The sequence below is a fragment of the Mirounga angustirostris genome, unplaced genomic scaffold, assembly GCF_029215605.1.
Source record: "Mirounga angustirostris isolate CCGP_5_RB_7025 unplaced genomic scaffold, mMirAng1.0.hap1 SCAF_8, whole genome shotgun sequence".
In the NCBI taxonomy this organism is placed as follows: domain Eukaryota; kingdom Metazoa; phylum Chordata; class Mammalia; order Carnivora; family Phocidae; genus Mirounga; species Mirounga angustirostris.
The window spans coordinates 114,515,321-114,537,109 of NW_026991716.1; the positions used below are offsets into that span (position 1 = coordinate 114,515,321).

At 40.2% G+C, this 21,789-nt stretch overlaps 2 protein-coding genes across 4 annotated transcripts; both read left to right on the top strand.

The window, feature by feature from the left end:
• Positions 1-4,507: 4,507 nt before the first annotated feature.
• On the top strand, positions 4,508-5,791 carry TAAR9 (trace amine associated receptor 9). Its single transcript, XM_045866099.2, has 2 exons — positions 4,508-4,966; positions 5,201-5,791. The coding sequence occupies exons 1-2, from the start codon at positions 4,508-4,510 to the stop codon at positions 5,789-5,791; spliced, it is 1,050 nt and encodes a 349-aa protein (XP_045722055.1).
• Positions 5,792-17,375: 11,584 nt separating this feature from the next.
• On the top strand, positions 17,376-18,616 carry TAAR8 (trace amine associated receptor 8). 3 transcript variants are annotated; one of them, XM_045866096.1, is made up of 3 exons: positions 17,376-18,354; positions 18,466-18,471; positions 18,570-18,616. In XM_045866096.1, the coding sequence occupies exons 1-3, from the start codon at positions 17,376-17,378 to the stop codon at positions 18,614-18,616; spliced, it is 1,032 nt and encodes a 343-aa protein (XP_045722052.1). The 3 variants fall into 3 exon arrangements, with proteins under 3 accessions (XP_045722052.1, XP_045722053.1, XP_045722054.1); XM_045866097.1 differs by lacking the exon at positions 18,466-18,471 and having other exon boundaries at positions 17,376-18,368; positions 18,578-18,616; XM_045866098.2 differs by lacking the exon at positions 18,466-18,471 and having other exon boundaries at positions 17,376-18,349; positions 18,559-18,616.
• The last annotated feature ends 3,173 nt before the right edge of the window (positions 18,617-21,789 follow it).

The following is a 21,789-nucleotide window of genomic DNA, read 5'->3' on the forward strand; positions in this document are numbered from 1 at the left end:
TTTAACATTTGCCACTGGTTCAAGGGTTCCAGCCATATCCTCTACCGTGCTCACTGCCCAGCACAGCCGAGGCTGATTGCTGCAACAGCAAATACCCTACCCTCCTTTTATGCCTGGTTTCCTTAGGAGCCCAGTATGAAGGACACCTGGGTGGCTCAGTTGGTTAAGTGTCTGCCTTCAGCTCAGGTCATGACCCCGCGGCCATGGTATCAAGCCCGCAGTGGGGCTCCCTGCTCAGCGGGGAGTCTGCTTCTCCCTCTCCTTCTACCCCTTTCCTGTGCTCATTCTCTCTCTCAAATAAATAAATAAAATCTTTAAAAAAATAAAAAATAAATAAAATAAAAATGAAGATACTAAAGGTCGAAATTTTCAAAATTGCTTTTTGCAAAAGAAAGTTTTTATTTGGAAAGCATTTTAAACCCACAGAAAAGCTGTGCAAAGTTGTACGAACCACACTTGGGTACTCTTTACCTGGGTTCACCTATTAAACTTTTGCTCTATTTGCTTTGACATTTGTTCTTTTCTCCAACTTTATCAATGCGTGCATGTAATTTTTTTTTTCTGAACCATTTGAGATTAAGTTGTATGCATCACAGCCCTTTAGCCCTAATATTTCAGTAATTTCATACTGACTCAATACTTTACCATCTACCATTCATATTCCAATTTTGTCAGCTGGCCCAGTAATATATTCCATTCAAAGATCACATATTTCTTTTGATTGTCTTGCCCTTCTGTCTCCTTTATTCTGGAAATGTTCTTCAGTCTTCTATTACAAAAATATTTTTGAAGAATATAACCTTTCCCCTTTCCACCTTTTAAAAATAGAATGTTTCTCAGCTTGGGTTTGTCTGAAATTTCTTCATTAGATTCTGGTTATGCATTCTTGGCTGGAATACTATACACATTTTAGGGGCACCTGCGTGGCTCAGTCGGTTAAGCGACTGCCTTCGGCTCAGGTCATGATCCCGGAGTCCCGGAATCGAGTCCCGCATCGGGCTCCCTGCTCAGCGGGGGGTCTGCTTCTCCCTCTGACCCTCCTCCCTCTCGTGCTCTCTGTCTCTCATTCTCTCTCGCAAATAAATAAAATAAAATAAAATAAAATAAATTTTAAAAAATACTATACACATTTTATTGTGTGCTACTCAGGGCATCCCTCCAGAAGCATATGTAGCCATGATAACCACAGATGACGTTAATTTGATACACAGTCAAGGCTTGATTTCTCCACTGGATAGCTACTATATTTTTCTTTTGCAGCTAATAAGCAATCTCTAGGAGATGGCATTTTATACCATATAAATACCTGACTCTCATCAAAATTCCCCTCTCATGTCGTAAGATGTAGCATCAATTGATAATTCTTGCTTTAATCAATATTAATGCGATGCTTCCAAAACCATGATGTTCCAGCTTTAACACTTTCCCCATATATAATATCAGTTGTGCTTGGTATTCTACTGTAAGGAAGAGCCCTCCTTTATCTATCATTTATCTATCTATCTATCTATCTATCTATCTATCTATCATCTATCATCTTCTATCATTAGTATGGCCTCATGGATTTCCCCCCTCCACTATATAACCTTTTATTCTCTCTCATTATTTTTGGCACTCAAATTATCCCAGTTTTTGGCTAGTGGGAGTCTGTTCAAGTTAGCAACAGTGTCCTTGTAAAATGTCAGCATTTAAAAAGAACTCTTAGTTTCTGATATAAAAATATATTCCAGTTTCTTCCTGTGCTTTTCTTGTCCCATTGCTTGGATGAAACATTTCTTGGAGAAGCTCTAGTTCATTTTACTGGTGAAAAGTATTAAACACCAAGATGTGGGTCTTAGGAGTGCTCATTACTTCTCAAGTGTCTTTGCTTCTAGGAAAGGACACGTTTTAAGACCTTCTGTAAGACTGAAGTCTGCTATTCTGGAGCCCGAGTATGAAGATCAGAGGAAGGGCTCAGGTTTTTTTGTGCAATAGCAGCATTACGTGGGCACCAATGACGTGAGGAGTTCGACAGGTTGAAGAGACAGTATCCTTTACATAGACACTGAGACTTCCAGGCAGGGCACCATCTATGGTGGCAGTGGTGAAGTTCTTTAAGTCAGACTGGGAATAAGATAGGAGATGTGGTAAACTTTATCAGGAGAGCTGAGGCAGAAGAAGAAAATACGGGGTTTATTAAATGGTGATTTTATTGGGTAGACTGACCTGTGAGCGCATGGATGCACGCATGTGGGGGATCCCAAGAGTAAACACGAGACATAGATTTATGCCATCAAACCAGTGAAGGCCTAAGTAAAGCATGAAACTGGGAAATAAGAGTAAAAATGATTTGATTTAAAATTCACAGAATAGCAAATCCTGAAAATACCATGGGTGTATACACATTCATCACACACACACACTTACCCCCACACAAACATTTAAAATGTACAGACTAGTGAAATCTACTACCTAGGGAGTATCTACACCTAGGTGTATGCATATAGCTTTTCTAGGATTCTGCACTTTCAACAAAGGTCAGACCTATGGTATGGGATAAATGACAATCTAAGTACTCCAGTCTCTAGTTCAAAGATTGAGATTAAGATTAGATGTAAGATTATACTTTTTCATGGTTAAATAAAGTAAACATTAATTATTCAACTATTGTTTGGTGAGCTCTGCAAACTGTTTTAAGATTGTGCATCTCAGCACCTGCACCCCAATGTTTATAACAGCAATGTCCACAATAGCCAAACTACGGAAAGAGCCTGGATGTCCATTGACAGATGAATGGATAAAGAAGATGTGGTACATATCTACAATGGAAAACTACTCAGCCATCACAAAATGAAATCTTGCCATTTGTAATGACATCGATGGAAGTAGAGGGTATTATGCTGAGCAAAATAGGTCAATCAGAGAAAGACAATTATATGATCTCACTCATATGACGAATTTAAGAAACAAAACAGAGGATCATAGGGGAAGAGAGGAAAAAATAAAACAAGATGAAATCAGAGAGGGAGACAAACCATAAGAGACTCTTAATCATAGGAAACAAGCTGAGGGTTGCTAGAGGGGCAAGGGGATGGGGAAACTGGGTGATAGACACTAAGGAGGGCACCTGATGGAGTGAGCACTGGGTGTTATATAAGACTGATGAATCACTGACCTCTACCTCTGAAACCAAAAATACTATGTTAATTAATTGAATTTAAGTTTAAAAAAATGGAAGAAAAAAAAAGATTGTGTGCCTCAGGATAAGAAGAATAACCCTCAAATACCTAGAGAAACAAATTTTTTCCCTATTTGAACTTTGGGTGATTTAGCATGAATCCATTCCTTTCAGGATCAGTCTAGAAATATCCCTCCAGTGTACCCAGAGGGTACCTACTTCTCTGTGCTAAGTTTAAAACTATACTATTTTTTATTTTTTAGGAATGGGGAGGTGAGGACCTAGGGGAGTTGTTGCTTATTTTAATCAATCTTATTGATTTTAGACACCTGAAATTGGCCATTAGCCTGGAAAATACTTACACACAAATTATATTAGTATCACTTTGTAAGAGAGTTCTCCAAGTCTCAAGCTGTCCAAACCATGAGTAAATAAAAAGGGGGGGGGGACCACCCAAAACTCTGAAAATATAAGCAATAGAAGAACAGTATTACCCAAATAACTTTGGCAAGCTACTATGAGTAAATCTTTCTTCGGTCTTCACATGCTATTCTCAAGGGATTTTGAGGTCATAATTTGAAGGGGATGCAATTTATTTTTTCCTTCTTGAAAAAATGAAGAATAGTTTGTCATTACTGCTGAAGTAGCCACTCAGGGGAGATAACTTCATAAATATAACTCAACCTTTGGTAGCCCAATTATTTTTCAACTCAGGTGATTACAGGCGAGAGATCCAAAGGTAAAGTAACACAAAAATGGATTGTCTAGTGATGAGCCAATTACATTCTAATATATATTAATCTAATATTAATCTAATATCTTATGTGTGTATATATCATTGGACGAAATGCATTGCCAGTTATTTATGTTGTACAAAATTTGACTATAATTTTAATGACTTTCTGCAACAAGTTCCCATTCTAGATATATTAAAAATTGGGGGATACTTTTTTTTTAAAGATTTTATTTATTTATTTGAGACAGAGAATGAGATAGAGAGAGCATGAGAGGGAGGAGGGTCAGAGGGAGAAGCAAACTCCCCGCCCAGCAGGGAGCCCGATGCGGGACTCGATCCCGGGACTCCAGGATCATGACCTGAGCCGAAGGCAGTCGCTTAACCGACTGAGCCACCCAGGCGCCCTGGGGGATACTTTTTAGAAAGATCAAGAGGTTATAGTTAACATGCAAAAAAAAAAAAAAAAAAATTGGTGGGAAAGTTACTAGTTTTCATTTTAACTGGAGGGGTTTCTTTTTTTCCCCTCCCAGAGGCTTTTGAAATTCACATCTTCTTGTTTTAAATTGCTGACATCGGGAATTTGACAATTTTACAATAACTCCAACAAGAGGGCAATGGTGAGCAGTCTCTCCCCTCCTGCAGCCGTGGAGCTCTGCTTTGAGAACGTGAATGGATCCTGTGTCAAGACTCCCTACTCGCCAGGCCCCCGCATGATTCTCTATGCAGTGTTTGGCTTTGGAGCGGTGCTGACTGTATTCGGTAACCTCTTGGTGGTGATTTCAATCCTTCATTTCCAGCAGCGGCACACACCTACCAACTTTCTGATCGCGTCCCTGGCCTGCACGGACTTCTTGGTGGGAGTGGCCGTCATGCCCTTCCGCGCAGTGAGGTCTGTGGCGAGCGGCTGGTACTTCGGACAGAGTTACTGTAAATTTCATACATGTTTCGATACTTCCTTCTGTTTTGCTTCTTTATTTCATTTGTGCTGTATCTCTGTTGATGGATACATTGCTGTTACTGGTCCTCTGACCTATCCCACCAAGTTTACTGTCTCGATGTCAGGCATCTGCATTGTTCTCTCTTGGTTCTTTTCTTTTCTTTTTTTTGAGATTTTTATTTATTGATTGATTGATTTAACAGAGAGAGAGAGAGAGAGAGAGAGCGAGAGAGGGAACACAAGCAGGGGGAGTGGGAGAGGGGGAAGCAGGCTTCCCGCGGGGCAGGGAGCCCGATGCGGGGCTCGATCCCAAGACTCTGGGATCATGACCTGAGCCGAAGGCAGACGCTTAACCGACTGAGCCACCCAGGCGCCCCTCTCTTGGTTCTTTTCTGTCACGTATAGTTTTTGCATCTTTTACACTGGGGCCAATGAGGAAGGAATCGAGGACTTAGTAGTTGCTCTCACCTGTGTAGGAGGCTGTCTGGCGCCACTGAATCAAAATTGGGTTCTACTTTGTTTCCTTCTATTCTTTATACCCACTGTCGCCATGGTGTTTATATACGGTAAGATCTTTTTGGTAGCCAGACATCAGGCTAGGGAGATAGAAAGTTCAGCCAGCCAAGCTCGGTCCTCTTCAGAGAGTTACCGGGAACGCGTAGCAAAGAGAGAGAGAAAAGCTGCGAGAACACTGGGTATCGCTATGGCGGCATTCCTTGTCTCCTGGCTGCCATACATTATTGATGCTGCGATTGATGCTTACATGAATTTTATAACTCCTCCTTATGTTTACGAGATTTTAGTGTGGTGTGTTTATTATAATTCAGCTATGAATCCCTTGATATATGCTTTCTTTTACCCATGGTTTCGGAAGGCAATAAAACTTACCTTAAGTGGTAAAGTCTTAAGGAGGGATTCATCAACAATTAATTTGTTTTCAGAGGAAGCAGATATAGATTGACAAGGTGACTGCGGGGATTTCAAAACTAACAGAATTAAGGTCAAATGCAAAATGAAACACTTGGATCTAGAGAAGAAAGTGTAATCATCTGCAAGTAGGAGGATATCATATTCAGTGGTTGTTCTAAAGCATTTGTTGTCTTTATGTATTTCAGCATTTTTTAGAATTTAGTGTAGACAAAACAAAAGTTGCTGATTGCTTCCTAGTTACTATTCTTAGTATGCTTCTGTGGTTTTCTGATTTCTATGGCAATTTCTAATAACTTCTCTGAATTTCCTACTTGTTTCTTCAAACAACTGGAAACTTTGTAGTTTCTCCCACGTTCCTTACCAATGTTCAGTTGTCCAAAATACAGAGAGGGGGAGAAAAGAGTTTCTGCCTAACTTGTAAGTTAGATTCTTTGGGGACAAAAATCTTTTTTAAAAATACATTTTGTTTGAGAAGTAAATACAAGATTAAAATTCTTTACAGAGAATCGAAATGTGAAACTTCCTAGTAATTGAAGATTGTGCAAAAAACTCTGGAACGCCTGCATTTTCTAAACCCTGTCAATGCATCCTCTCCATTTTACAGAAGCTCTGTTCACCAAGAACATGTGTAATGGTGATGCGCTTACACAGTACATCTTGCTTTTGAAGAACATAATTTATTACAGTCAAAATAAGCATGTGAACAAAAAGACGGTTTCTGTGCTTCTTTTTTAGTAATTTGAAGTAAAATAATTTTATAAAAAAGCTACTTCAAATTAACATTTTGTTACTTTTGACTTCTTTCTTTGTACCAAACACTGTATTTGACGTTGGAAATATAAAGCTGAGTGACCCAAATATAACCAAGGATTATTTTGAAAGAACAAATACCTCAAACTGGCATTATACCCCTTAGGAATAGCTTCGTTTTTTTCCAGTTGATATTATGTCTTAGCCACGTGAGTTTTAATTCATTTTAACTAAAAATATATCTTCACTATTTTAAGATAAAGTAAAAATTTGAGAGAAACTAATAAGGTGATTTGCTTTCTCAATCTTTGATTCACAGCCTTAAGTCTTTGCTTAGGTAGCTGATTTTCACAGACCATTCTGTACAAATATGTTTTATGAAATGAAAAGAAGAGATACTAAGTAAATAGAGGTACATAAACATTACATGTTACATATTTTATAAATAAACCAGTTTGGAAATGCTTTATACAAAATTAAGCTGTTTCACGTTTGTGCCTTAATATTTTTCAGATGGAGCTCAGAGAATTTCGTGGGGGGTGAGGGGGAAGTTAAAGGTAAAAGAGGATGAAAGGAATATGAAGGTCTTTGTTGCAGAATACCTGTTTGTGTTTGAGATGATAATGCCAAGGAACAGGTCTATTGACGCCCTTTCAAAGGCTCACAGTTAAGCCCCCCCCCCCCCACTCCTTAAGAAGAGTACAAAGCTTGTGTCCTTTTGATGGTGAGCTGGGAATGTTGTCTTCATAGAAACATGTGTCCTCTCAATTGCAAGTGTAAAATTACATTGATGCTCATAAATAATAAGGAAAATCATTTGGGAAGACTTAAGAATATATACTAGACTTCTGTTCCCTTGTGCTATGTAGAGTGTAATCTTTAGATAAAATTGCAGAAATACTGTCCAGTGATGTTTTGAGGCTCTTGTCCATATTGGTAAGTGGAGAACACACTTCAGATTTACTCTTTCTTGTTTATTTTTCTACTCTCCTTGTAGCCCTTATAAAGGAAGTCTTTTGATAAAAAAAAAAAACTAGCTTATTTCCCCCTAAACTAACTAGACTATTACTATAGCATTGCTCCCCTCATCTACCTCTCAATTATTTATGCAAGTAAACTCTAACTTTTTGGCTGGCTGCACAATAAACTGTAGCAGGACCATGGATACATTTGGAACAAGACACACTGGCGATGGAAACAGGCTTCATTCTGCAAGACTGTCTGCAAAGTAAAACTTGGCCTTGAAACATGTTGCGTAACTTCGTCTCTTAATCCTGGTAAGCTTTGGTTCCCAAGTTGTCTGCTTCAGCCAATGGGAGGCTGTTGCAAGGAATTAATTGAAGCACCTATGTCCCAGGTTGTAGATTACATAGATATGCTGTCTCTCACATATATGTACTCTTATTAAAATGCATGTTATTTGTAAATACATGTAAAAGCATCACTGAATTCCTAATAGCTTTTTTCCACATGTATTTTTCTTAATTTAGTAGATCCTAAACGTATACCCGCTACATTGTATAGGGTTTTGTATAATTTAAAAAAAAAAGTTAAAATGGAGAGTTCAGACACAGAAAGTCATTGAACAAGTGCTGTAGTTCAGGTAAGCATCAATTACGACATCAGTCATAAATGAAGAAATGCTGTTCGAGCAATACCCAGTTATATTGGTAGCTCTCTGAGAGGACCTAGCTTGTAATGACGGTCTGCTCTATCACTGCAATTTGTTATTGATGGATTATTCACAGTCCTGCCTTTAACTGATAAAACCCAATCAATATATCATTTTATGATTAGAAATCAGAGTTCAGCAAGAGCTGAAAGAGTTCTTAACTGGTTCAGAAAATGACATAAGGTCAAAAGTAAATCCTTCATGGAGAATAATTCTAAGTCTGTTCACAAGAATAAAGAATGCTTTACTACCATTGGGAACCAGCCAGAAAACCACCAATATTTTTCAGAAATAAAAAGGCATAACCTATCTTCCCAGGCATTACACAGAAGCTGACATATTTTATTCTGTTCAAACACACACACACACACACACACACCAGATGTAAAGATAAGCCCTCAACTGTGTCTCATGACAAAGATCAAATTTCATCGGCTTCTAAGGTCAGTACTAAGCTAAGCAGTGTAGACCATTTCAAAGGTGAGAATGGATAAGGTCCCTGTTATGACTCATCCTAGTTACATTTATGAAGCGGTCAAAATCCACTTGAGTCACCAACCTACCCAGTCTCTACTTTCTAGCCTCGCCTAGGAGCTCCCTTGCATCGCTGGCTACTATCAACTTATTTGTGCTGTGTCCTTTCCTACCAGTAATATGAGCTGCTAAGCAATAACCATTGGCTAAATTAATAAAAATTGTTCATATTGCAGCAGTCACAATAAAATATACTATTCTCAGAGTTTCCCTTTTGAGTGGGTATTGAATGAAGGCCCAAGAGATACCTTAGGAGACATTCAGGGAGAAGTACTTTAGAAAAAGAATAAAATGCTAAGAGTGAAGTTCAAGAAGGGATTTATTCAGGTAGAATAACTTTCTGGTGTCCCTCAAAAGGGTTCCTATTGAGAAGATTGTCCCTCTCCACTCGCATTCAAGGCCAATGCAAGTCTGTAATGCAACTGCTGTCCATTTTTGGTTTGCACCCACATACTGAGACAGCTTATCTGTAAACCAAGCTAGATCCTTTGCTCCTCTTCAGTTTGCTGAAATGTGTGATGGAGGGGTCCTGGTGCAACTGTGGTGGGTAATGTGGGCTCTGGGCTCATGTTGCCTGGCCTTGCTCAGGCTTAGTTCCAGGTGTATCACTTCCATTTCACAAAGAATTTGCTGGACTCACCCAACTTTATGACTGAGGATCCAACCAAGAGGACCTACATAATCATTGGCAGTTAGAGACACATGATCCCTTGATATCACATCGTCAAGTGTTCAATCACTATTTGGGCTCAGAGAGCCACCTTTCAAAAAGTGTTTTATCCTCCACTGTAAATAGCATGGTCTTGCTTCAGAAGTCCAGAGGACTGCGTTATATTTCTCCCACGGAAGCCTTCCATAAAATCTAAACTGCATTTTTTTTTCCATTATTAACACCTCTAGCACCACCAGGTCGCTAAATTGCATGGCAATTACACTGCAGCCCAGAGCTGTACTCCAAGCCCCGTACAAAGCTAGCAGACTTCTTTGTTATTCAGTGTATGGACAAGAGCAGTACTCCTAAGTGTGGAATACATTGTTTTTGGATCCCGAAGAGGTCTACCAGGTATTGTGCGTCCCTTTTTGCCATAGAAGATACAAGATATAGTCAGTTGTCTTGTACTTGGGATGAGACAGTGCTGACTGCTTTAATGAAGTAGAGGGTCCCTGACTCTTCATAGGGCTCATCTCCAAACTTCTAGGAAACATGTATCTTACCAAGGTTAGGTACTAGGTATATAGAGTGCTAGGTACTCCTTGCTCCTCCTGCCAGTGTAAATACCACCAAGGTAATGAATCAACGTCATCTTTTGTAAGATGCTCAGATGGTCCAGATTCTTTTAAGGGGAATCTGAGCAATGTCTCTCTGGGTTTGCATGAAGACACAGTAAATAATAAGGATATTGTTTTGAAAGTGATAATAAATCATATCAAGATAGACAACATATTTTTGTTGGAAACCAAAGTAAGACTTACTATAAATGTTGTTTCGTATCTGACGGGCCATCAGACTGCTATATAGAGCAGAGCTTCCCAGCCAGTTTCCCATGACAGCAAGCTCAAATGGGTCATAAGCATGCCTGGAGATACTGATCCATTCAGTGTTCAGGGCAGTCAGATGGCCGCACGGTGGCCAGTAGACTCACGACACAAGCAGCTTCACTCATTCTCTGCTGATGGTTGTCCCAGCGGTCTGACAGGATGCTGCCCTTTCTATAGGTAGCAAGTACAATGAGCAGCATCCAGCACTGGTTATGCTTCCACGACTCACCGAGAAAGGCTTACTCCTTAATATTTTGCATGGTCGATGGAAGGTTTGAAACCCCTCCCTCATGCCCCTTGCTGTGTAACTTTGAAGTTCTCTTCTCAGGAGGCAAAGTGAGAGCAGAAGTGACAGTATGCCAGTTCTAAGCGTGGGCCTTAAGAAGGCCTTCTTGTTTTTGCTTGCTCTCTGGAAGCCCTGCCATCATCATGAGAACCTGCTCTGGTAGGCCACCACTCCAAGGAAGAAGAGAAGTAAACTTTCCCATATTTTCATGACAGGCAGTAGTTTCATACCTTCGAATATGGTACCTACCCTTCCACAGAACCTGAGAGATAGGTGTGCTATTTCCCTTGATGATTGCATTTCAAAGGGATGGCTCTCAGCTACTTGGAAAAGTCAGTCCTGGGTTATAAAGCCAGCAAGAAGACTTTAAAAAGATTTATATCTCAAAGAGGCAGAGAAAGAACTTAAAATTGCAAGTTTTCTGAAGCAAATCCTCTAAGAAAAGGGAGGGCAGAGGCTTAGAGTCAGGAAGAAGCATGCCTAGAATTTATTGAAGCTGAGAGGAACATTAAGGCCATCTTGTTCAGTTATAATAATTACCTTTCATTGAAGAGCTATACTGACATCCTAAATCACCTCAGTTTACCCTCTTGTGAAGTACGTATGTGTCTTGGTCAGCTCAGGCTGCTATTAAAATGACCAGTAGCTGGGTGTCTTATAAACCACAGGAATTTATTGCTCACTGTTCTGGAGGTTGGGAAGTCCAAGATCAACGTGCCTGCAGAGTCAAGTCTGGTGAGGACCCACTTCCGGGTTCATAAGCGACTCTTTTTGCTGTGTGTTCACATGGAGTCAAGGACAAAGGATCTCTCTGGGACCTCTTCTATAAGGGCACCAATCTTATTCATGAGGGCTCCACCCTCACAACATAATCACCTCCTAAAGGCCCCACCTCTAAATAGCATCACATTGGAGATGAGGTTTCAATCCATGAATTTTGAGGGGACACACATATTCAGTCTGTAGCAATGCGTTATCATGTATAATGAAGTGAAAAAGATTAAGGAGCATAGACTCCAACTTAGGTGTGAATAAATTCCCAGAAGGAAACAGGCTCTGGTTACGGCAGTGTCCACACATTCCACAGTGACTCAAAGGCTTGCTCTCTTCATCGTTTGAGGAGGCCGGCAGGAGAGTTTATGCATATCTCAACAATCAGCAGTGCTGATTGAACTTTTCACAGGGCAACTGTCACTTATGTATTGACCAATTTCTGGCCATAATTTGTCGCAGGAACTGGAATTAGGAAGTGATTTATTTATTTATATTTTTAAAGATTTTATTTATTTATTTGACAGAGAGAGACAGTGAGAGAGGGAACACAAGCAGGCAGAATGGGAGAGGGAGAAGCAGGCTCCCCGCTGAACAGAGAGCCCGATGCGGGGCTCGATCCCAGGACCCTGGGATCATGACCTGAGCCGAAGGAAGACGCCCAACGACTGAGCCACCCAGGAGCCCCAGGAAGTGATTTAGAAAGAAGATAGTACACAATAAGAGATAAGGCAAATAAAGCAGATCGTCTACCAGATCCTAACTCCCTAAATGTTTATTTATAGCCTACTATACATTTTGCATAGAATTGAATATTCTAATAGGAGACACAAGAGAAGGAAAGTGACGTTTCCCAGAGTGTCATCTGCTGTTATTAGCACCTGAATCCCCTGCAGGTATTTGTTAGAAACCGATTCCAAGCTTCCTTCCAAGAGCTCCCAATCACCATCTGTCAAGACATGTGCATTTGAGCAAAAGATTTGAATAGAAACATCACCAAAAGTTGTACTTGTCTTTCTCAAACAGTTCTATAAAATTAACTTCATCAGGAATATTTCATGTTTCAGTTGTTGATTTTATTGGCTGTATTTTAGAGTCATATTTTGTCACAGGCTTTGGATTTTTGTTGTGCTTTCTTATTTCAGACAGGCGGGTTTGTTTAGCTTCATATTTATTTCTCTTTTATTCTCTCCTAACCCAAACACACTTTAAGTGCTTGGTAATGTTGAAGTTGTCTCCATCCAGCCCTAAAGATCGCCAAACACAATCATGGTCTTGTGCTTTGGGTTCCTGCTCTTCTGTCATATTGGAAATGTGACTGATCCAGGCAGTCAGTCACTGGGCAGCTCAGCTCAGTTCCTGGTTCTGAATCTGTGTTTGTGTTCTTATTTCTCCCTAGGCTAGCAGCTTTCTAAAAACCAAAGTTCTAGGTGGAATTGGGGCAAAGTCACTTGTTTCAACTTCCTTGCTCGTGTGCCGTGAAGTGAGAAGGCTCGTGCCAGCTCCGGACTTCGAGTGGTGATCTGTGCACTATCTTCTGTGTGTCGTGGAGCATTTCTAGACCCTTTCACAGGAGTCAAAATCCTGGATTCCACAGCTGCTTCCGGACATGGAAACCACCAGGTTCTCCTTGTCAGCCCTGCTCACATTTGGTCTTCCTGTTTCTTGAGTGCAGAGATGATTTCATTTATGAACATTCCTACAACTTCCCGCACCCCAACCCGCCATTTTTATATGCCTGCCCTCTCCATGTACTTGCAGCACAAGAGTTGATGAAGGAACTAATTCAGCCTTTTTGGCTGAACATTCTCATGAAATCTTTATCTCATTGGGGAAGGAAATGCAGAAGAGAAAAAAACCTGTTTTATCTGACTCCTCTATTTTCTGATCTTTCTTTTTTTCACTTGAGCAAGGTTTTGGCCTTAAGAGGTAAGAATTTAGAGGCGTTGTTTTCCAGCTTCTTTCTGGACAATGACTGCTCTTCCTTCAAGTTTACAGATTCAAGTGGGTGTGCAACCTAGAGAGAGTCACCTTACAGAGGTGGCGGGAGGAATGGGCACCATCATCCAGGGCTCACACTTGACCTCAGCAGAAGAAGTAGTTTGATGCCTGTGGTGGGCAGAATAGTGACCCCTCTCTTCGCCTCCCATGATGTCCAGGTGCTAATCACCAGACCTGTAACCACATTACCTTCCATGGCAAAAAGGGACTTTGCAGATGTGGTTAAATTAAGGATTTTGAGATGAAGAGATTATCCTGGATTATCCAGGGGGCCCAATGTAATCACAGGGGTCATTAAAAGTGAAGGAGGAAAGGGAGAGAGTCAATGTCAGAGTCAGAGAGAGATTTTAAGATCCTGTGCTGTTCATTGGTTATATGGATGGAGGAAGAGACTACAAGCGAGGAATGCAGGTGGTCTCTGGAAGTGGGAAAAGGCAGGAAGCAGATTCTCCTGTAGAGCCTCCAGAAGGAAAACAGCACCAATAACACCTTGATTGTAGTCCATGAGAACTATTTCAAATTTCTAACCTCTAGAACTCTAAGATAATATATACGTATTGCTTTACGCCACTAACTTGTGGTAATTTGTTACAGCAGCAATAGGAAACCACTAGAATGGCATAATCCTGAGGCAGGCACCCCATGCATGTCTGTGGACACCCCCAGTCAGCCCAGTGGTTACCTAGTGAATGAACACAGATATCGTCATCTATCAGTAACACTTGGAGACTGCTTTCCGGATATAAAGCAGCTCATGGCCCCCTGGCTATAAGAAATATTCCTTATTTCTACTACCTTGAGCTGACTCTCCCACAGCCTAGATCTGTGCTTTCTTGCTTTCCTGCTTGACAGCAAAACTTTTCCAAACAGAGCTCAGCCTTTGGTCTCATATTCTCATTAGCATTTCTTTATAAAGTACTTCAGAATAAAATAAATAAAATCAAAACAAAACGAGAATAGAAATATGGACGTTCTCCGAGTCCATGTCCCCTGCTCTCTATTACTACACGTCTCTCTCTTCCTCTTTACAGTTGGCTTATTAAAATGTCAGTCACTGCTCATGGTCCCACTTGCCTTCCTTACCCATTCCCACTCATTCTCAATCCACTGCAGTTTGGACTCTGTCTTCACCATTCCACCAGAAGAGGTGGAGTCATGCTTGTCCATGATGTTAATGCCAACAAATGATTTTCATCTTTTATTAAACTTGACCCATTGTCAACATTTGACACTCTTGATACTTCCTTCTTCATAAGCCTTTCTCATCCCATAGGGTCAGTGGGTCCACTTTTTCCCATTTTTCCATCTGTTATTTCTGGCTACTCTTTCTTTTGCAGGCATAACCTTAAAGTTGGTGCACCTTCAGTTCCTTCCATTTTCACTGTACACACTCTAATCCAGTCAACAATTACTTCCTGAGTATCTGATACATGGTAGGCATTATAGCAGACATGCACCGGGCAGTCACATTTACTCCTGTGGCCTCAAAAACACTAGTGGGCTGAGGAATCCCCAACGATTATCTCTGGCACACTTGCTTTCCTGAGCCGAAAACTTAGAGGCTAAGTCACCCACTGAACAACTCCAGTTTTATGTCCCTCTGACCAATCCAAACCTAACCCATCGTCTTTCCTTACCAAATGTAGTCTTTCTTGGATATACTCTATCTATCCTGTCAGCAAGTTACAAATATGGGAATCACCCATGATTCCTGCCTTCATCATACAGCCCTAAACCCCTACATTCTTTCAGTCTTTAAATTGTGTATTTCATATTTTCCAAAAACAGGGAGGTAAAGCTACTGAAGAAGGGTAGGGTGGAATCAAGTCAGCTTTGAGAATTTAAAGAGAAGGTAAGATAGCATTATCAAGAAGAATTTGGGAGATGATTGCCTGAATAATTATTTGCCTGTCACACCTTTAATACCTGTTCTACTCTTTTTCCAGTATATCTTTAATATCCGTATCCTAAGTGACAGATCAATCATGTTTCTGTCTTCAAGTTTTAAATATATCATTGTGGACAAAAAATGTCTTCAGAACTTCCTATTTCCTGTATAGGATCAAAGGTAGCTATTTTTCTCAGACCTGAAATCTTTTTAACGTAGCTTTCAGTATCTTTAATTTCCCTCTTGAACTCCTTAAATTCCTGTTAATACTGCAAGGGCAATGTCTGTGTCAGGACGGGCTGCTACTATCAGAACTCCACGGCCCTTAGCTTCTACACCTTCCCATCTGGCAGTTTTGCACTTGCTTTCAATGGGTTTTCTTTGTTTCATCATTTAATTGCTGTTGCAAAGAGATAATTTAATCTCTGAAATGAAACAGGCTGGGCCCTCCTGTGGGCTTGTGACCTGCCCAGTGGCACAGAACCCTGCTCTTGGGGCTTGATGCCAGTTGCTGTGGTCTTGAAATTCTGAAAAATTTTACCTTTGAATTTGTGTTTTATACGTGAAGTCCTCAGGGACAACAGAGTCTGCACAGGGAATTTGGAACCTAGAGTTGTATGACATGTGATTGTCCTGCGTTACACCACTTCCCCTTCTCCCTTAGATTAGTCCTCGGCCACCTCACCCCCCCCCCTCCACCCCCACCGAGTCCTCCTTCCCTGGCACCTTCAGCTTGGTCCAACCTCCCCCTCCTCACTCTGACCTACTAAGACTGCCGTGTTGGAGGACTGGATACAGGGAAGGGAGGGTTGAGGCAAGGTAGCCCTCTGTGGTCTCAGGGTAAGTCTTGCAGTTGTTACCCCATCCAGGCTTGTAGGGCCATAGCACATTCGAAGGGCCACTTAGCAGGGCCAACCCTCTTATGCACTCTCAATCCACACATTGAGTGGGTCCTAATGTGGAGGTTGCAATCCCTAGGGAGTCGGCTATCTGCCTTTGGTTGAGGTGACAGTCCCAGGAGAAGGACAGATGCCTTGCTCAGCTTCTTCCTAGACCCCCAACCTGAGCATTCATATTGTTTCGACAGTTGCAGGGAGGGGAAAACTGGCAGTAGGTGGGCCAGGCATACTGAGTTCTAGGGCAGGTTCTCCAGGGAACTGTGACGGTCTGCACTTGCCCTACAAACAATTCCATGCCCAAGGAAGTGGGACATTATAAATAAAAATCAGGGACGCTTGGGTGTCTCAGTCGGTTAAGCATCATTTGCTTCTTAAGCACCATTAAGCATTATTAAATCAATCAACCAGTCAATCAAACACCATGGCAGGTCAGGAGAGACTGAAGAAAAAAGGAAAAAGCTTTATACTCAAGAGCACTTTTTAACATATTTTTGAAAAAAGATCTCCATATTTTTATTTTGCCCTGGGCTCTGCAGATTATACAGCCAGTCTTGGAAATAGATAATATTATTGCCAAATACGGGATGAGGCTATTTCAGGATAGTTGAACTTAAAGAAATCTCTTGGTTAGAAAAATCACAAGTCTTTCTGCAAAGTAATAGAGCACTGAGCAATAATGCATTTTGTAGAAAAACTTACTAATTATAATTATCAAAAGTTTCCTTTCCGGATTCACACCTTACACTGTAGGGATTCCTTGTGAGGAATTCATAATGGGTGAAGTTAATTGGCTAGCTTCCTAAAACATTCTAAGTGTTAACTTCTCAGACAATGTGAAGGTGGAAGTCTATTAAAAGGTGACTTTTCTAATATGTAATTATATTATTTGTGACTATTCTTTGCAAGGAAGAACTTCAGGGGTGTAAAGAACCAGGTATTTAAATTACATTTCTTCGATTATTCAGATAATGTGAATTCTGGCTTGATGAAAATTCATAATAGATTAGCTTGGAATTAACTATCTGTGAGGTTTAGACATAATTACACAAATAATTGTATGCATTAAAGTCAGAAAGGATACATTTCTAACTTCTTGAAATTCTCTTAACTTATTTTTATGATTAAAATGGGAAAAAGGATAGACTCTAAGGCAATACTTAAAAGCAGTTGCTCAAATATGTGCTTTGATTTTTTTTTTTAATTCTCAGAATCGAAAAACTTTATTTCCTACCACAAGGGAGGGCAGAAAGACAGGAAGCATCAAACTGCAGAACCATGAGCAGCAATCTTTCCCACCCTGCTATTGGGCAGCTTTGCTATGAGAGTGTGAGTGGATCTTGTGTTAAACCTCCCTACTCACTTGGATCCAGGGTGATTCTGTACTCAGCGTTCGGCTTTGCATCTTTGCTGGCTGTGTTTGGAAACCTCCTGGTGATGACTTCAGTTTTGCATTTCAAGCAGCTGCACGCTCCTGCCAATTTCTTGATTGCTTCTCTGGCCGGTGCTGACTTCCTGGTGGGGGTGACCGTCATGCCCTTCAGCATGGTCAGGTCCGTGGAGAGCTGCTGGTACTTTGGAACCAGATTTTGTACCCTGCACAGTTGCTTTGATGTGGCATTTTGTTACTCTTCTCTCTTCCACTTGTGCTTCATCTCCATCGACAGGTACATTGCTGTTACTGACCCTCTGGTCTCTCCTAGCAAGTTCACGGTATCTGTGTCAGGGATATGCGTCAGTGTCTCCTGGATCCTGCCCATTGTATACAGCGGTGCAGTGTTCTACACAGGTGTCAGTGACGATGGGATGGAGGAATTAGTAAGTGCTCTCAACTGTGTAGGTGGCTGTCAGATGGTTGTAAATCAAGACTGGGTTTTGATAGATTTTCTGTTGTTCTTCATACCTACCCTTGTTATGATAATTCTTTACTGTAAGATTTTTCTAATAGTGAAACAACAAGCTGTAAAAATTGAAAATACTGGTAGCAAAGCAGAATCATCCTCAGACAGTTACAAATCCAGAGTGGCCAAGAGAGAGAGAAAAGCTGCTAAAACCCTGGGTATCACAGTGGTAGCATTTATGATTTCATGGTTACCATATACAATTGATACGTTAATTGATGCCTATATGGGCTTCATAACCCCTGCCTATATTTATGGGATTTGTTGTTGGGGTGCTTATTGTAACTCAGCCATTAACCCTTTGATTTATGCTTTATTTTATCCTTGGTTTAGAAAAGCCATAAAAATTATTTTAAGTGGAGAATTTTTTTTTTAAGATTTTATTTATTTATTTGAGAGAGAGAGAATGAGAGACAGAGAGCATGAGAGGGAGGAGGGTCAGAGGGAGAAGCAGACTCCCTGCCAAGCAGGGAGCCCGATGCGGGACTCGATCCCGGGACTCTAGGATCATGACCTGAGCCGAAGGCAGTCGCTTAACCAACTGAGCCACCCAGGCGCCCCTTAAGTGGAGAATTTTTAAAGGATAGTTCATCAACCATTAGTTTATTTGCAAAATAAATGTAAACACTAAGTTGACAAATTTAAAAATATTTTAAAAATTATAAATTCATGACAAAATCAGATGTAAGAAATGAACAAAACATTTCAAAATTGGAGAAATATATTATTTTTTCAAATTAGCCAGAAACCAAATCACAAGAAGGTGCTTCCATTAAATCATTGCAAAGACATTTACTGAACTAAGTAATAAGTAATGAGGTGGCTTACACTGTAATCTGTCTTAGTGTTCTGTACATGTCCTTGCCATATGCACTTGTTTCTTCCAATTTCATGGAATTTGGAATCTCACTTTTCATTGTGATATCTCTAATCATTTTCTCTTTTATGGTCAACTTTCATTTATCTTCAAATGGTCTTTTTTTCCTTGTCTTTTGCAACATTTTACTAGTTTACAAAGGCTGTCATGACAAAGTACCACAGACTAGGTGGCTTAAACAACAGAAATTTATTCAGTATCTCGTGATTTTGGAGGCTAAAATTCCAAAATCAAGGTGTCAGCAGGGTTGGTTGGTTTCTTCTGAGGACCCCATTCTTTGGCTTGCAGGTGGCTAGCTTCTTTCTGCATCCTCACATGGTTTATGCCATGTATATGTGTGTCTGTGTCCTAATCTCCTCTTCTTATAACACCACCAATCGTATTGGGTTGGCGATCACCCTTAAAAATTCACTTTAACTTAATTACCCTTTAAAAGGCCTTATCTCGATAAATGGTTACATTCTAAAGTACTAGGAGTTAGGACTTCTACATATTAATTTGGGGGACACCATTCAGCCCATAACAGGCATAAGACTAGGATTGGTGACACTCTTCAAGGGTCTGTTTGTTTGCTGCTCATTTGTGATACTGTCTGTACCTTCCAGGAGCTTTTGGGACTGCAGGTAAGCCTTTCCTGTTTAACAGCTGGACAGAATCTTGGAATGTTCACCTGTCATATTGTGGGATCAGTCAGTCATTCAGCCTCGGAATCAGGTATTAACTGCAGACATTGCCCAGAAGTGGAAAATTGCAAGTGGAAAAACTTGCCACAAAAAAGTTGGCCCAGTGAAATGGAAATCTGCAAGTGAAAGAATGATCAATTATTGGGGCGCCTGGGTGGCTCAGCTGGTTAAGCATCTGACTCTTGGTTTCAGCTCAGATCATGATCTCGTGGTCGTGAGATTGAGCCTTGGGTAGGGCTCTGCACTCAGGGCAGAGTCAGCTTCAGATCTCCCTCCCACTCCCTCGGGCCCTCCCCCTACTCATGCTCTCTCTCTCTCTAAAATAAATAAATAAAATCTTTAAAAAAAAAAAAGAATGATCAATTATGACTAGCAGTGATACCAACTTTCTTCACTTGAATATACTATGTGTTTCACTTCCCCAGAGTGTTGTGGAGTCAAAAAGTCAATGCTGATACTGCAAAAACTTCTATTAAAAAGGATATAAAACATGTTATAATTTTACATTTTGCTGCCTGAAATATTTTACATTATTGATACAATAAAAGTTTTTTGGAATGCATATCTAGAGTATTTTGTATAATGAGTCTAAATTGTAATAGAGTACTGGTCATAAACCTTTTTTTTTCTTTTTGGTTTATCTGTGGAGTCACTCAATTAAAACAATTGAAGTCTTTTTTTTTCTCATTGGTTTTCATTGAGATTTTTCAAGCAAACATTGGACATAAATTATATGCAAATACCTGTGTTAGGAATACCTAACAATAAAAAAATGTGTTTTATATAGTATTTTCCTCAAAGAATGTAATTTTGTAGATAATATGGGCAATACATTTTAAATTGTATTATTGAGAACCAGAAAAGTAGTCCTATGAGCAAGGACTAATTGTCACTAATTGTCACAAGGCTGGTACTTGGCATTGGGCATTTCTAAAACATTGTCTCCTCACTGACATGTGGTCTCATGGCCTGAGGGGTTAAAGAATTGTTAAAGACTTTATTTTTTTAGTAGAAGGGCCTTTTGAGGAGTCTTCAAGCATTAGACCTGTATGGGCAGACAGGGGTGTGGTCTTTTTTTGACAGGAGGGTTAATTTCCATAAATGGAGGATTGGCTTGGCAAACTGTAAGAAAATGAGTAGACTATAGCATAGATAACAACCAATTCATGTGATCAATGACTATACTGAATAGATCAGATTAACTATATCAGATTTAAAAAAGGATATCATGCTCCCTATTTTTAGAGTATAGAGGACAAACAGAAAAAAGCACGTGAAAAAGTATAATAGTCATATTTAATAAATGTCTCATAGAATGGCATTGTTGTCAAATTATAGATAATGAATAGGATAGAAGTTCAAAGGTAAATTAAAGATTCTTGAAATTTATCCAATGGGCAAGCAAAATATATTGTTATAAATGCTACCAACATTTCCAGTGCAATTCTAAATATGGAATGTCTTTTGACAGGTGGCGGGTATGTGGAACTTCACAGAGGAGAGAAGAAAGAAATTAGATTCTCCCATATACTTCATGATCGTCTTTCCTAAGAATGATTACCCCAGATACTGATTTAAAAATTCAGATGTAAATTCCTTGCTTTATTTTATCCTGGTTTTAGGAGTGAATTAAAACAACCTAACTGGTCAAGAACTAAAGGACAGTTCATCAACATAAATGTGCTTTCAGGATAAGACTGAATTAAAATCAAGGAAATTGTGAGATGTTGGGAATTTTCCATGTATAATGACATGGAATACGGTGTATGAATGTGATATCAAATTTGAAATAAGGAGTTCCTCAGATTCAGTCAAACATTGCTTCAAGTGAGCTTCTCTAAACTTTTGCCACAGACAGATTTATTGCCCTGGTGAAGTAAGGTCCGATTTCCTACTGCTGATTCTGCCCACTCCTCTGCTTTGTCACTTTTCCACTGCCCCGTCTTCTGGGGGGATTTTCTTGGTATTTTCACCTTTCATGCTCACCGTCCTGTTCCTTTTTTTTTTAGATGTATTTATTTATTTGAGAGAGAGAGAAAGGGAACGTAAGAGCAGGGGGAGGGGCAGAGGAAGAGGGAGAGAAGCAGACTCCCCTCCCTGCCATGCTAAGTGGTGAGCCTGATGGTGGGGTTCAATCCCAGGACCCCAAGATCATGACCTGAGCTGATATCAGGAGTCGGTTGCTTAAGGGACTAAGCCACCCAGGTGCCCCTGCCCTGCTACTTTCAATG